Source organism: Ostrea edulis, chromosome 5 (assembly GCF_947568905.1).
Source record: "Ostrea edulis chromosome 5, xbOstEdul1.1, whole genome shotgun sequence".
Lineage (NCBI taxonomy): Eukaryota > Metazoa > Mollusca > Bivalvia > Ostreida > Ostreidae > Ostrea > Ostrea edulis.
The window spans coordinates 82,387,887-82,405,513 of NC_079168.1; the positions used below are offsets into that span (position 1 = coordinate 82,387,887).

Consider the following 17,627-nt stretch of genomic DNA (forward strand, 5'->3'; position numbering starts at 1 on the left):
TTATTCAATATATGGGTTAACCAATAAATATGTGGATCATAGGTTTGAATCTTGCAGAATTTAAATTTTTTAATGTACATGCAACAATAAAATGTATTTTTGCAAGAGTTTATGCAAAATCTATTTCTTCCGTTCAACACTACATGAATGTAATGCTTTCCTTTTATTGTGAATTTCTTTGGTTCTCATACCTCCTTAAACTTCCCTCAAGTCAAAAAGACATCCAAATGTTGAGAATCGTAATCCTTGTAATATGCACATCTTCAAGTTGTTTAGTGTTTACAGAGACCCTAGCTTAATTGTGAGAGGACTTAAAAGGACAAATCATGCACTCATTTTTAATTTTAAATTATATTATTTCCAAACAACTGACTACGGTAAGTTTAACAACATGTAATTTTCTCAAAAACTGAAGAAAATCCTTGCCACATACACATCTTCCATACCCATACATACACTCTGTAAAATAAGAGGGTCCTCACTTGTTAAGATGGACAAATCGTGTAAAACCAAAAGTTCTGTTTAGTTTCAAAGTTAATCAACGCAGTATTAAGTCTTCCCCGGAAGACATGTGTCGCCTGCTAGTTCATTCTATATGTAATATATCACGTATAATGTTGAAAAAGTAAATTATTGAAATGGTTTTTGTCACTAAACAGGAAGTTGATAAGCAACAGATTAGAAAATGTCTTACACAATACAGTTGGCCACACTGATGCTCTGTGCCAAATATCAGGGAGTTGCCCCATGTGGTTCTTGAGAAAACTGTGACAGAAATTTTTTTGCTGTAAAAAATTCTAAGTCCCGGCAAACAGGAAGTTGATAAGCGACAGATTCGAAAATGTCTTACACAATACAGTTGGCCACACTGATGCTCTGTGCCAAATATCAGGGAGTTGCCCCATGTGGTTCTTGAGAAAACTGTGACAGAAATTTTTTGTGACGACGACGACGCAGGACGACGCAAGACGATGGATAGTGATCCCTATCTGCCTATATGTCGCCACTGCGTAACGCAGGCGACACAATAAATATGTAAATATTTCCAACATGAAAGAAAATTGTTGAGAATCAAAATCCTTGCAATACACACATCTTCAGTTGTTTACAGAGACCCTAGCTTTAAAACTGTGAAAGGAGTTAAGAGGACAAACCATGCACTCACTTTATAATATTTCATCAAAACTGACTAAGTTCAACAACCTGTTATTTTCTCAAAAATTGAAGAAAATCAAAATCCTTGCCACATGCACATCTTCAATACCCATACAAACACTTGGGCTGAAACGATTCACTGAAGTATCGATATTGTTCAATATAAACGCTCGATTCATTGCCTTGGTTTTCGGTTCAATACGTTTATTACAAACTGGTTCAGTAAAATACATCAGGCTAGGCCTGTACTTCCTATTTTTACCTGCATGAGGGACAAAATAGCATCCGATAATGGTCAGACTGTTGTTAGCCTCGAGTCTGACAAAAACAATAATGAACTTAATCTGTTTAAACTAGACTAGCTACAGAGCCAACAGGCATCTTACCGTTCGGCGCTTTGGAAACATTTTGCTTTTAAAATTATGATTGTAAATTTTGGTAATTAAATCTTTCTTCAATGTTATTTATATTGGTTTCTTCTGTAAATTGTGTTGCATTGAAAGAATTGAATAGTGGCATAAGTATTGCAATATGTATCATATCGTGAAGGGGGCATATCAATTCAGCCCTATTAAACAAACACTCTGTAAAATAAGAAGGTTCTCACTAGAAAATTGTGGGAGGAGTTAGCCAGATAAATTATGTACCTTCCAAATAACATTAATTTTTCAAAGAAAGGGGCAAAACTCCTGCAAAAGAAGTCAAAATGAATCAAACAATCTTGAGTGACCCACAAAGAAGCTACATAGCAAGTTTCAGCTTGATATGTGACAGGGAAATGAAAATAGAAACAGAAAACCCCAAACGGACGTACAGAATGTACGTACAGACATTGCTGTACCTTAATACGTCCCGTCTAAAGACAGGCTTATAAAAATAACGAGCGTTGTCTATGACATACCTGCCGCGGTCCTCAGTAGGGATGTTGAGTTGTTGTATTTTAGCGTTGCTGTTTGGCTGTCTATTTTCAGTACCGTCCAGAGAACAAACTGAGGACAATGGGTTTACTGCATCCTGTGATGGATTTAAATGATCCTGGAGACTTGACCATTGCCCCGAGTCCAAGTTTCCACTGTACGGTATAGGAGAACTGGCCTCTGTGTATTCAGCCTTTCTCTCCCAATCAATCTCCTTTTGTATGTCCTTTTCTCCCCATTTCTTCTTTGTTTTTTTTCTCCTAGTGATTTTTGAGGATGTGTTTTGGGATCGACCTTTCTTTAACTTAGCATGGTTAATCAATATGGGGAGTTCATTTTCTACTGAGTCACAACACAATGGTGTTTCTCCCTCACCGAGTTTCTTGACAGATTTGGCTGATTTTGAATTATTGGACATTTTCTTACCACGCTTACGTGTCTTTAGTCCTGAAGAAACTGAACACGTTGATCCTTCGCCATTTTGAATATCTTTAGAGAAAGATGATGATTGCTGTATCATTTCAATGGAGGGTTTGTTTGACTGGGTCGTTTCTGTGTCACTAGAGTTCTCCGCGTCCACGTTCCCATTGTACGGTATTGGAGAGCTGGTCTCATGGCACACTGTATACTTCTCCGCGTCCACGTTCCCATTGTACGGTATTGGAGAGCTGGTCTCATGGCACACTGTATACTTCTCCGCGTCCACGTTCCCATTGTACAGTATTGGAGAGCTGGCTTCACTGTACACTGTGTCCTTTTCTTTACATAGATCTTTATTTCTCTCTCCTTCCATTTTCTTTTTCGTGCACCCCTTTTTCCTTGTTTTCTTTTTTGTATTTTTCCTCCGAGTGAATTTCGAGTTGGATTGACCTCTCCTGGTGTTGGATTGATTAATCGGACAAAGAAGCTTATTTTCTGTCGAGGGATCACAACCTAGTGTTTTTCCCTGCGATTCTGATCTATTCATAGTAGTCCTCTTACAATGCATCTCTAACTTTGTGGAAACTGAACACTTTGATTTTTTGTTTCTTTGTGTACCTCTAGAGAGACACAGTCTTTTTTCGTTGGTGGAAATATCCGACTCATTAACTTCCACATTGCTAAGTTCATCTTTATGTGTTTTTCTCCTCTTAACAGAACTGCCCTCTTCCCTGGAAGTTCCTCTCTTTCTTCTGACTGGAGTCACCAATGGTTCCTCTGTTTCATGACTGTCATTGCCTGGACCAGAACAGTTTTGGTCACCAAAAATTTGTTTTCTGAGACAAACATCTGAAACTGTTTTACCCGATGTGTTCATCACTGCCATGTCATACGCGTCGCGAAATAAAGCCTTTTTTTCTTGAGATTGAATAGTGTGCACACCTTTGAAAAAATTAAAATAAATTGCTACAGAATACATAATCATATTTAATAAAGACGTTTAAAATTTTCTGCCTTTCGACAGTCAAAAGTACTGTATATTTTATAATTTAAATGTAATATGCACATAATGTCTGGGGCAAAGTGGTTTCAGAAGGGAAAAAAAAACATGCAATGTTTTAGAAATAACATAAATTATTGTGTAGTGTGCACAGTTTTCCCCCAGGAATTCTAACCCAGAAAATGGAGAGTGTGCACAATCCATAAAAGTAGAATATATTAACGTGGAAAAAAGTAGTACATTACCTCTACAACAGAACTTCTCTTTTTCTTGGCAGTCAAATGCTTTTATTTTCTTTAGGTCTTTGATCTCTTCTCTGTAAAAAAGAAAAGCAAAATCAAATGCACTAACAACAGGAAACAAAGAAACAAGACAGGAAGTCTTTAAACAATCACCGACACCTAGTACTACTGTACTTACATCTAGTTAGTTCTATTTCTACTTATATCGAGTTAGTACACACCTAGGTAGTAGTCTATTTCAACCTGTATTTCATGTTTCAAGACTTGGGATGGCAAGTTCTTAACATGAATAGTTGTATATATTGCAACATGCTTTAAAAAAAAAGACCACACTGCATATATTTCAATTTTCAAACATAAACTAATGAGAAAGCATGCCTTCAAGAAAAATCGAATCAGTCATTTCAACAGTTTACAATTGTGGGACATCTCTGACATCAAAATATATCTCGCCTCTGTGCGTAGCGTACTGACTTACATGGCATTCTCATTGAAAAATTCCACACAAATGGCAGACTTGTTCCCTATTTGTGTCACCTCAATCACCTGCAAGAGAAGACACATCCAATGAAACTTTAAAATAATAATTTATCAGCAGTTTTTCTCTCTAATTATGAATAGAAGTACAAATATAATTACCGAGAGACTGAAATTTCTGGGGATATTTATAGATACCACTTTACCACTCGAGGAAATTCAATCAGTTTCATCCTCACATAAGACCTGCTTCTTGATAAAAAATTCCTCACATTTGGGGTGTTTTGAACTGACTATTTTTTCATATAATATTTGAAAATAGGTCACATAATCCGAATTAAACTTACTAACCAAGTAAACAATCAACAGTGACATTACTGTATGCTCAGAACTAATCGGCAAATCATCCATGTTAATAAATGAAAAACAAATTTAAAATTATGAAATAGTATGGATTAATAGAACTGAACATAAATATAGTATTTCTATCGTAAGTAAAGCTTCATAAATGTTTTTACGATTAAACATTATCGGAACATTAGGCAGTTCACAATCGCCACTCGAGGTGCTTTGTATAACGTAGCGTAGTTTTCCGTGGAATGCCGATCGCTTTTAACAATTCTGCTCTTCTAGAATTTTACAGGGAAAAAAAATTAATATCAATCATTTCTTACTCTCTATGTATGGAATTTTACAGACACGTGATTGGGAAAAACGATTAAAAACTGGGAAAAAATTAGGTGATTTTTGGATTTGGATTAAAATAAGCCAGGAAATCCCCTGTCCATATTCATCCACAATCTTCATGACCGTTGTTTAACAATTTACTTTAGCTGTCTTACTATATTGAATTAGATATTGGAATTGAATGCTTCCTTGCCTCATCCTGCCTGACATAGCGGTCACACTTTAAGGTCAGGTCTGGGGTCCTTGAAAGGAGTTCCAACTGTTTGTGCTCACTCCATGTGATGTCATCATAATATTTTCTCCACATTTTATAACATAAAGTGAATTACATGGAAAATGAAATATTTTCTAAGCATTCAATTCAAAACTGTGTAAAACGTAAAGTAAGAAATCTATATGTCAGTAGGTCATGATGGGATCACAGAATGACGTGATCACAGAATGACAGGATCACAGGATGACAGGATCACAGAATGACAGGATCACAGAAAGACAGGATCACAGAATGATGGGATCACAGAAAGACAGGATCACAGGATGAGAGGATCACAGAATGACAGGATCACAGGATGACAGGATCACAGAAAGACAGGATCACAGAAAGACGGGATCACAGAATGACAGGATCACAGAAAGACGGGATCACAGAAAGACGGGATCACAGAATGACAGGATGACAGAATGACAGGATGACAGGATCACAGAAAGACAGGATCACAGGATGACAGGATCACAGAATGACAGGATCACAGGATGACAGGATCACAGAAAGACAGGATCACAGAAAGACAGGATCACAGAATGACAGGATCACAGAATGACAGGATCACAGAAAGACAGGATCACAGAATGACAGTATCACAGAATGACGGGATCACAAATTGACAGTATCACAGAATGACAGGGACACAGGATGACGGGATCACAGAATGATGGGATCACAGAAAGACAGGGAAACAGAATGACAGTATCACAGAATGACAGGATCACAGAAAGACAGGATCACAGAATGACGGGATCACAGAATGACGGGATCACAGAAAGACAGTATCACAGAATGACAGGATCACAGAATGACAGGATCACAGAATGATGGGATCACAGAATGACAGTATCACAGAAAGACAGGATCACAAATTGACAGTATCACAGAAAGACAGTATCACAGAATGACAGGATCACAGAATGACAGGGAAACAGAATGACGGGGTCACAGAAGGACAAATCACAGAATGACTGGGACACAGTGATGGGATCACATAATGACAGGATCACAGAATGATGAGATCACAGAATGACGGGGTCACAGACTGACAGAATGACGGGATCAGAGAATGCCGGAGTCACAGAATGACGGGACACAGAATAACTGGGTCACAGAAGGACAAAATCACAGAATGACTGGGACACAGTGATGGGGGTCACAGAATGATGGGATCACAGAATGACAGTCACAGTGATGGGATCAGAGAATGATCAGATCACAGAATGACGGGGTCACAGAATGACGGAATCACAGAATGATGGGATCACAGAATGACGGAGTCACAGAATGACGGAATCACAGAATAACTGGGTCACAGAAGGACAAAATCACAGAATGACTGGGGCACAGTGATGGGGGTCACAGAATGATGGGATCACAGAATGATGGGATCACAGAATGATGGGATCAAAGAATGACGGGATCACAGAATGACAGGATCACAGAATGATGGGGTCACAGAATGACAGTCACTAATGACACGGAATGAAATGAGGGTGACACAAATGCTGAAAAACCTTAACAAAATTCCTGTACTAAGTCTCGTTGTCCCTTGATAACCATAGCTTGGTCATATTGTGTTCAGAATTTGTGCTGACAATAGTGAATTACTTACCCGTGCTGGCCACCAAGGTGTGTTGACTAACTTGACCCACACTGAGACACCACAGGTAAACTGTGAAAGTTGATTAGATGGCTGCTGGGGGTCAGGTGAATTCTCCTCTGAAGCACGGAAGGGTGACTTTTGATGTGTCACCTCCCCGACACATTCTACTTTTGGTGTGCTGTTCTGTGGACATTCAGACTGCACACAGATGTCAGTAAAGTTTGTTTCCTCATTGACATTCTCTGTGGCTTCTGTTTCTAATTTTTCTTTGGTATCCATGGTAACAGACAGACTGCTGTTGGCTTCACTCATTGCTGTTGACCCCTCCATCTGGTCAGAAAAAGTGCTGTCTACAACATCAAAATTATTAAATTCCAATCATCAACAACCAAGTCAAAATCAATCAATATGTACAAGCATAAATATACCAGGCTAAGGCCATAATTAAATGAATAGGGTTTGTTGTTGCTGACCCACACCTGAAACTGTCACATGTATGTGACGAAGGACAGAAGATAGGAAAACTATTTTTTGTAGAGAAATGAAGGAAATAAATGAAATTTGACCTTAAAAAAAACCCACCCCACCTGTGAGGTCTAAAGTCAACAGCTATGTTGTTATCTTTGCATGATTATTTTGTTGTTATATTTTATTCAGATAACAGAAAAGTCCAAACTTTGCCAGAAGAATAGTGACACTTTAACGATTGATATGTTCATATGAGATCTCTTAAAATGATCTGTTTCAGTGGAGGACTTCAAGATTCTAGAAAAAACATTTTCTATGACAAGGATTTGACATTCCATTTAGGTTTTCTGTCATGTATAAAATGTGAAATACTACACATTTTTGGTTTCATTTATCTTTAAATAAAAAAAGATTTTCTGAGTTCCATTTTAAAAAGTAGAAATCAGAAAATCTTTCCCCATTTTCTTTTTTCACATTTAAATGTATATCAGCAACAATGAATATGGAATATGTCGATTGGATTTTAGCATTCAATTTTTTTTTTTTTTAATTTTTATCTCCTTTGCAGAATTTTCACCATATCAAGTAATTTCTTTAAGAAACTGAAACGATACTTTTCCCATTCAGCAACACATCTTAGAAGAACAATTTTGCTTTAACGATTCAGCATATCTGCCATGTTGCTTGTTAATTGCAATTGTGCATGCTCAATGGGTCATAAAATCGTTTTTGAATGAAAAATGTATAAATCTTAATACAGAACAAATTCTAGTTCGTCTGGCAATTCTCTAATACAGAACACATTCTAGTTCATCTGGCAATTCTCTAATACAGAACAAATTCTAGTTAGTCTGGCAGTTCTCTAATACAGAACAAATTCTAGTTAGTCTGACAGTTCTGTAATACAGAACAAATTCTAGTTAGTCTGGCAGTTCTCTAATACAGAACAAATTCTAGTTAGTCTGGCAGTTCTCTAATACAGAACAAATTCTAGTTAGTATGGCAGTTCTCTAATACAGAACAAACTCTAGTTAGTCTGGCAATTCTCTAATACAGAACACATTCTAGTTAGTATGGCAGTTCTCTAATACAGAACATATTCTAGTTAGTCTGACAGTTCTCTGATACAGAACAAATTCTAGTTAGTCTGGCAATTCTCTAATACAGAACAAATTCTAGTTAGTCTGACAATTCTCTAATACAGAATAAATTTTAGTTCAGTGTTCGAAATTAACCATAGACTGATAGACAAAGTTTATGTCAACTGACACTGGTCTATGCCAATTGTAATTGAGATAGACCAAATTGTCTGTGCTGATTTCTAGCAATTAAGTTATCCCAAAGGACCCACAGCATGGTCAGTTGACGTCTGATAAACGTTATGAGGAAAGGAAGATATTGTTATGGAAATGGAAAGAAAATATGCTTTCTAAGTACATATTAGACATAAATGAAAATGTAATAAATTTGTGTTATTTTTTTTCAATGTTGCGGTCTATGCCAATTCGATGGGGTCAATGCCATCTTGTTTTGGCATAGACTTGTGGTCTATACCAAGTTTTAAACCAATTTCGAACACTGCTAGTTAGTCTGACTGCTCTCTAATACTGAACAAATTCTAGTTAGTCTGGCAGTTCTCTAATACAGAACAAATTCTAGTTAGTCTGGTAGTCAGATTTCAGTTGAAATGTACAGTACCTAATTCTTTTTCATCCCCATTTTCAGCAAGTTTCAAAGCAACTTTAAACAGCTCTCTTCTATCTCTGGACATTCCCCATCTTAAACCTAAACATACACAACCCAAGTACACACAGATTCTAATTCAATTTCATCCCAAATTCCAACCGCAAAAACTATATCCATCAATATACAACTGTATGGTATTTAAGGAGGTCTACTACATTCTCATAATGGCTGACTTCCTCTTTAAAAATATGAATATCAGCAATATTTGTCTATTCCATTTAGATTTAACTGCCTAGCTGAGTAGGTGTCAACTGCTAAACTGTATATCGTGGATTCAAATCCAGCTGGGGTTCTAAAATTTTTTCCAGATTAATTACTTTCTATTAAAACTGCATTTTTTGAATAAATAAAGTAAATTTGAAAGTTCTCAATTTCAAAATGTTGTTGAACATATCCTCAACTTTTTATCCACATCAAATTTCTCTGGTGTAGTATTCCTGTTGATGTGGAATCATTATACTTCAGCTTTCATGGATTTCATGGGTAGTTTTGGGTACCCATGTTGTCAAATCACAACGAAATACAAAATTTATATAATGAAACCATATCATGGCAATCCATGAAAATTGGCCTTAATGAAAATGAAAATGACCCCACAATAAGTACAAGCAAAAAGATAATTGAAAATAAAAAAATAAAAAAAAGATCACATAAAAATTTATTTCCTTACTCATACAGTGCAACTCTCAATCCCATGGCCATGGCAGCCATTGTTTGAACAAACTTCAATCTTAGCCTTGCTGTTCTTAAAAATTATGTTGAAGATTTTTCTATGCATTTCAGAGCAACACATTATAATGGCTACTGCGGTTCTAGCTTGATTATAGAGGTTATGGTTGGCATAAACTTGAACCTGAACAAATTGACGATGCTTGCAGCTGTTTGATAGATTTTATCCTTGCTCTAATTGCTAAAAGATTAAGATTTTTATTTTTGGTCCATCATCTTTGAGAAAAATATAAATACTCCCTCCTCACTAATTCAAGTTATTTCTGAATTACCTCCCCTTGAAAGAATGTACGTTCTTCTTGTGAATACCTTGGATTTTGTTTTGTTGGTCCAGTTGTTTTGGATGAAGAGTAGAAAATAGTAATAGTTTACAGACAAACTTGTAAAATTAACAAACTTTAATCAGAAAACATAATATGAACCTAGAACTTGAATAACTCATGAAAACATTAACTTCTGCTTTACACACCTTCAAGTTTGTACTTTTCTCTCATTGGGCAATTGTACAAGCAAATGGACACTGGATCAGAAACACTTTCACTGCAACAAAATGTTCCAGGCCATAAAACCTTGCATACTAAAAGCCTGCAATTTGTGAGTTCCTGCGAAATACTGACAATCTGTCTTACATAATGGAAAGGATTAACATACTTAGGTTCATTATTCATCTAAGATATCAGGGCTTGAAATATTTGATGGCCCAATGATCTGGGGCCAATGAAATATGGATTTGGGCTAGTGCTTTGTGTAGAGCATGTGCCTTTGGGTCTTGTTAATCTAAATACTTGTGAACAATTCTTCAACAATTGGGCTTTTTATCACATGCAAAATAATTTCTTGATTTCACTTTTGTTAATTAGTTGTACTATGAAGTAACACAAAGTAGATAAGTTCACAAATTTTCAAAGAGAGTTATCATCAGTGGAGTATATATCTGTTTTTGAAATAAGAGTGTGCCGACTGCCCAAGACATAAATTTTGCTGTGGGCGAACAAATTTCTTTGTATAGATGCCTGACCAAATGTGTTAAAATTTCTGCTAAATAAAATTCAGATGTATCACATTTACTTATTGTACCGGTAACAAAGTTGTAACAAGCCAAGGACAAACTTTGTCAATTCTATAGAATTACAAATGATCGGGATCAAAGTTATGGAAACTGAGTCCTAGTCACTTACTCGCTTTTATTTCACAATTTTATTATTCATATGAGATATACACAAAGTTTTAATCAAATCAGTTCATTAATATTGAAGAAATATGTCAGACTGATAGACATGGTGATTCCTGTATATCCCCCCCCCCCCAAACCCCTTTGTTTTGCAGGGGGTTAATAATGTCATTCATAAGAAATGCATGTATACATAGACGTATTTTCATTCATTAGGAGTGAAGCAGGCATATGAAGTACCGGTATTATAGAATTAAACTTAAGAGTAAAGCAGGCATATGAAGTACCGGTATCATAGAATTAAACTTAAGAGTGAAGCAGGCATAGGAAGTACCAGTATTATAGAACTAAATAAGAATCTGACACACAGGATTGTTACATAACAATTTCAAAATACTTTACATTTGATTTGAATGTTTTTTAGATACTTACTACTTCTCCTCTTCAAAGTGCTTGACAATGACTGGTCTGGAATTATGTTCATCCTCAACTACCTTTAAAATAAAACACGTTCATTACAGAGTACTGAATATTCACATTTCCAATGTTTTTGCCTTCGATATCTTTTCCAGTTGAAATGATAGCCATTTTCTCATGACTGTGAACAATGTGCGAATGTATCTTGGTAAATAAAAAAACTGTGGCCTAAATATAGTACAACTATTTTAACAGCTGGGAATTCCAACAGAAATGAAAGTAAAATATAAAAATACATTTCATTTTCAAAAATACATGAGGGAATGAATTGCAAAGCTTCATGCCAGCATATCTTTCATGAAGCATTTATAACATGCTTCATGAAGTATGATGGCGTAAAGTGTCGCAGTGCAAAAATGAAATTCATTTCTTTAATATTTACATTTCCAATGATTTTACCTTTACGAATTAAAAATGATAGCCATTTTCTCATGAATGTGAACAATGTGTATATGAACCTCAATAATATAGTACAAGTATTTTAACAGCTAGGAATATTATGACAGAAATGCAAGTAAATTGTAAATATAATGAATAAATTTCAAAATTGCTAACTCACTTAATGCAGTTTGCTAGCATAAAGTGTTGCAGTTTACGCCCTCTTGTGTTTTCAATGAAATCTATTTCTTAATCAAAAGAAGTTATTTTCTCTTGATTTGTAACTGCAAGGTTTTTTCTCCCCTTTCTACAAATGTGAATGGTATATATGTTTGCAACTGCACGAATGTCTTACTTACATCTAGACTTTATCTAAATAATTATACATGTAAAAGATTTAAACAGTTGCAAATAGAGTTAAGAATGGTTTAAATATGTGCTTGCACAATCCATTTATTAGTATATTCTGACCCTAAATTTCTTTTTCATGTCCTTTAAACTGTGCAATCCGAAATCCTGATTAATCCGAAATCCTATATAATCCGAAATCCTGATTAATTCAACATCCTTTATAATCTGACATCCTGTCTAAGTCAATATCCTGTCTAATCCAGTATTCTATGAAATCTGACACTGATTTTTTTTCCAGATTAGACAGGTTTCACTGTATCTACTTTTCACATTTTGTGAAGAGTAAAACAACATTGTTATAAATGAGATAAGAACCAATTCTTGAATACATTGAAGTCTTTCTAAATTAAGTCTTTAAAATTTTTTTTTAAGACATATTCAATTTACTTACATATCAAATTACTTATTTTTAGTATGTAAATCAAAGTTTTATGAAAACATCACCTTGAAAATATCATACAATAAAGGGTTAAATTGTGCATTTTTGTCAGTAAAGAATAATTTCCACGAGTTTTTCCTCCTCACTAAAATAAAATATTCAAACTTGGCAAAGACTTCGATTTCAATAATACATAGATGATTGACTTTCATGGATTGCTGATTACCTCAGCAGGCCACCATGGTTGTCTGTCCACTTTCACCCACACACGGTCTCCGATTTCGTACTTCTCCTTCTGTGTAGCGGATGTCTGTTCCGGAGAAGGTGATGTCATGTCACCGGTTTTCACTAAAAACACACGTTCATAATATAAATACAATTTACTTAGGACTGATTGTCATTGTGTTTATATATAAAAGCATTGTCATATTTTTTTCAGTTTTGGTGGTGTAGAATACAATATAATGAAGTCTGAATTTCTATTATATATTTTAAATAATTAGTTTTGCATGTTTTCTATAATATATATTACATTAAATTTTTAACAAGCATTCTGAAGTCCCCTACCTACGCTCCCATTAATTGACAGATGTAATATTCAAGATAATGTACATATGATGTTGTTTAACCTTGAACTGTGACCTAAACCAAGCCACCATGTTTACTAACTTATCAAATTAGTTTGATGTTTTGATGACAGGTAGTTTTCATCTGGATAAAATAGTCTTATTGAACTCTATAATTCATAAACATGTAGCATATATTCTTATTGTCACACAATTAATTAAAAACAACCAAGAAAAATCAGACCTCAATCAACATGCGACATACAAACGTACCATTCGCCTAGTTTCAATTCAGTTCAAAAAGCTTCAAATCTGGGTCACCATCTTTGCACAAAATATGTGGAGGAAATTCATAGCTAATAATCGTGTAAATGAAACACAAAACAACAAGCCGATACAACATTCATATCTGATTTTAAATATTTATAAAGGACTTCTGAACTCTGTTTGTAATACATGTACTACTTACTATCAAATGTTCAAAGGCTGATTTCGAATACCCACAATTTCATTTGGATGGCAGGAATGCAGTAAATTTGGAATTTAGTACTGCCGACTGATCAGATTTTGCTCACCATTTACAGAAAAATACATTTTCATTGATATGTTCCTTTTTGCGATTAAAATGATTAATATTAAAGCTTGAAATTAAAATTAATGTGGTTTTTTTTACACAACCAGTGACGGAGTTTCATCAACTGCTTCTATTCAGATGACCTACTTTTACAGCCTTTCCATTGGAACACAATTTCGATAAATATAAAAACGTAAAGTATAAAAATTAATTTCTTTAACATGTCTATTGAACATTACAAAATTTGAACTTGATCTCTGAAACTACACTGGAAGTTCAAATGAATCCTTGCAAGCATAAAGGAAAAAAATCGCTAAAACGCATCAAAGATGCGTATGGCCGAGTTGCAGTTTGGAAAATTATGCACGCTTGCATTTACGAAGTAAAAACATGCACGTATTTAATATAGTTTATAAGTATGAAGCTTTGAATGGCCGCAATAGGTATTTAGTGTGATAATGACCTTGACCTTTGGATTTCAAAAGCAACATGAATCTTGAATGTCATCAGGATTTGAAGTCTGATAAACATGCACCAGCAAGTACATGTATAAAAGTTACATCTCAAATCTACAGTATATAGTGAAAAAGAGACCTTGACCTTTTGACCTCAAAATAAATAGGAACCTTCCTCTTTTGGATGTGATCATGTTATGTAAGTCTCACAAAGATGCACCAAAAAGTATGAAAGTTAGAGACTGGACAAGATAATTGTGGATGCCGCCCGCCCACCCACCCATCCTTCGCCAATTTAAAAGCCGAGATTTGCTACGCAACTCGGCTAAAAAGTATGTAAAACCAATGGGACACAGACTGACAGACAGAGAAAAACAAACCGGTAGGGGACTAATAAATATACACTGACGAAACTTAACAAGGCCACATGAAAATGTTGATGTGAAAATGCCCAGGAATGTTTTGACAATAACGAGTAGTCTTAGCAATGAGCACAATAACAATATTGTTACTTGATGCACCTTTGCTAGTCAAGGGTGACAATATATAAATATTGTATGTAGTTGTGGGTAACATTGAAAATTTTCACCCCGAGGATGACAATGGTTTCTCAAGGGGTGAAAATTTCAATGTTACCCTCAACTACATGCAATATTTGTTTTATTATACTGAATGTTATGTAAAAAGGAAAGCAGAAAAACTTACGTCTGTTGACATTTGATCAATCACTGTCATGCGACATTTCGTATATCGATGCGGGTATTCCCGTTTATTACAAACGCTCAAATGACGTCGTCTAACAATCTATGGTGAACCGTATGCGCATAAATTTGACGCATGTGATAATTTTTTATAATATCACCCGTTGTCAAGTACTGTTACCCGTTGCTAGATATTATCACCCTGGGGCACGTGTTTTCTGTTCTCAGAGGGTAACAATGTTTTTTCAAATGCTTCTTGACCAATCAGATTCGAGTATTTTACATGAAAGTATAACAATACATGGTGTATCATCATCCTTGGCTAGTGAAGATGGGGTCACAAGGTTAGAAAAAAAGTGATGTCACATTAGAAGGTACTGACTACAAAGAATTACTTTATAAAATTTGGTTTTAACTGTGCTCACTCTCTGCTAGGGTAGATATTGAAATCCATTACAAAAAACATCACATGCATCAAATTTATGCATATAATTATGGTTTGCCATAGATTTTTGAAAGAACTCTTTTGAGCATTTGAAATACATGTTGTCTCCAGTTTACAGAAGGGAAAATGGTGTAAGAAACATCGAATTTGTAAAGTTTTGAACATTGTGATATTTATCTTATTCTAGTCAAGTAACTAGCTGAACCGAGTAATAAAATAATTTTTCTGTTTTGTTTTGAACTGAATAAATTTGAAATCCTTTTTTTTTCTAAGTTTTTATTGATACGCAAAATATCTAGACATGGATCATATGGCGTGTCAATTAAGTATCATGATATGTATCGGATCAGCTAGAAAGGGTATCGTCCCATCCCTAGAAAATAGTGTTTCAAACTTAATACCACCAAGTCAAAATTTTCTTGCTACACAAGTGCTTACCACTATCTAGATCATGTTATCTAATAAATATGTCTCAACATTCAGCATAATATAACAAATAGCATTAGTTAAGGATATCATTGAAAATTTCACCCCTCAAAAACCAATGTCAATTTTCAGCTGCATCTCAGAGTGAAAATGTCCAATGCTACCCTCCTACATTAAGTGCTGATACACCACAGGAAGGCATTCGAACCCCATGAGATTAATAAAAAATACATGCATTTATCTATTCTTAATTCCCTCCTTGTAGTAAAATTCTATGTGTTAGTTTTTACACTAATAATATTATATATACAATACAAAATTGCATACATACAGTTTAATCAGGTTGGGAACCTTCCCCTGTAGCGAGATATTCTCGCTAAAATGCGATTATCCCTCTTTAGCGTGAGAGTAAACATTACCATAAACAGGTGTTTTGGTGTCTTTATTGAAAATAACGGCAAATCCCGTGCAATGCCGAATATGTGCGACACACACTCAACATGACATGAATTGTTTCTATGAAATTGTCAACATAGTCAAGAAATTGCATATCAAAGTTGCTGCGTAAGAGGGAAGCAGTCTGAAATCCAATACACATCGTTCGTGTTTTTGTTTTGATTAATACATATGCAGAAGTATCAGACATTTAAGCACTATTTCTTCTTTTCACGTGAAACACAAAGATATGTACTCCACGGGTGTTTTTCTTGGTTGTACGGGATATATTTACTCTCGTTAGAAAGGGATAATCGCGTTTTAGCGAGAATATATCGCTACAGGGGAAGTGTTCCCAACCTGTTAATGTCACATGTTCATGTGGGGTAAGTAGTGATGGGAATCTATGAGAATTTCATAATCGATGATTGGTTTACCACACCTAACTAATTATCGATTATAATCGGACATAGAGAAATTCTATAATACAAGTAATTTAACTATTGAAAAGTGTAAATAAATATTTTCTACGTTTATATTTGTTGTTTCTATTGCTGAGATTGTGTAAATAAATATTTTCTGTTTGTATTTGTTATTCATTTACTATCGTAATCTTTTATAAAAGTCAATACGATTTTCCTGGGTATGAATACCTTCGCTTTCATGTGCGCCGCCATTACAATAAATAAAATTTTTAGGTTAATGGATCTCTATCTGTATTGGTACATTGAATCACCACTTCTGGCATATGATTAACGGAAAGGCCACAGCTGGAATATTCAAGGATCAACATTAACTTTTCCCCCTATTTGTCCATTTGGACAAGGGACAAAGTTATTTACTTGTCCGAACTTCAACTTCACTTGTCCGAAACATTTTCAAAAAAGGATCTAATATTGTCAACTTCAAAACTGTATTTAATTTACTTAATATATAGTCTATTTTTATACCTGCTTGATTGATTTTTTTTATCTTATTCTCTTGATAAAAACAACAAACGCATAAAACAAAATTTTATCTAGACTTCCTATCTTGAATCAATGACTTTGTAAGATCCATGGATGATTGAAAGTAGTATGCAATAAGTGAACACCAATCCCGATTGAGTTTGACTCAGCTAGTTTACATAGCGATTGATATCGGGAGGGATCAAAGTTCATTTTCCATGCATTACACATGTACTTCCGACTCTCAACTACCGATAAACTTTTCACAAATTTGTTTGGAGACTTCTTTACATAAGAAAAGCACATGTCCAATCGGACAAGTGCCCATCAATATTCACTTATCCGAGATGTTTTTCCACTGGTACCGGACAAGCGGACAAACGTTAATGTTGACCCCTGATATTCTTCAATTCCTACAGTCCTTGAGAAAACAAAATCTAAAAACCGATTAACTGGAATAAAATTATCATAATCACGCTTAGAATTTGCCAACAATTGACTGATTTTCGATTATAATCGATGATTGGAACACCACTAGGGGTAAGTATAT

General features: G+C 35.0%; 1 protein-coding gene across 1 annotated transcript in view; it reads right to left on the bottom strand.

The window, feature by feature from the left end:
- Positions 1–17,627, bottom strand: part of LOC125648940 (uncharacterized) — a 48,651-nt gene that overhangs the window by 30,515 nt on the left and 509 nt on the right. The window contains exons 2-9 of the mRNA XM_048875986.2: positions 12,755–12,876; positions 11,316–11,377; positions 10,182–10,252; positions 8,936–9,022; positions 6,779–7,119; positions 4,213–4,280; positions 3,738–3,808; positions 2,057–3,434 (exon numbers count right to left, since the gene is read on the bottom strand). Of these exons, the coding sequence (XP_048731943.2) occupies positions 2,057–3,434; positions 3,738–3,808; positions 4,213–4,280; positions 6,779–7,119; positions 8,936–9,022; positions 10,182–10,252; positions 11,316–11,377; positions 12,755–12,862 (2,186 nt within the window). The 5' untranslated portion in view covers positions 12,863–12,876. The remainder of the gene's footprint in view (positions 1–2,056; positions 3,435–3,737; positions 3,809–4,212; positions 4,281–6,778; positions 7,120–8,935; positions 9,023–10,181; positions 10,253–11,315; positions 11,378–12,754; positions 12,877–17,627) is intronic.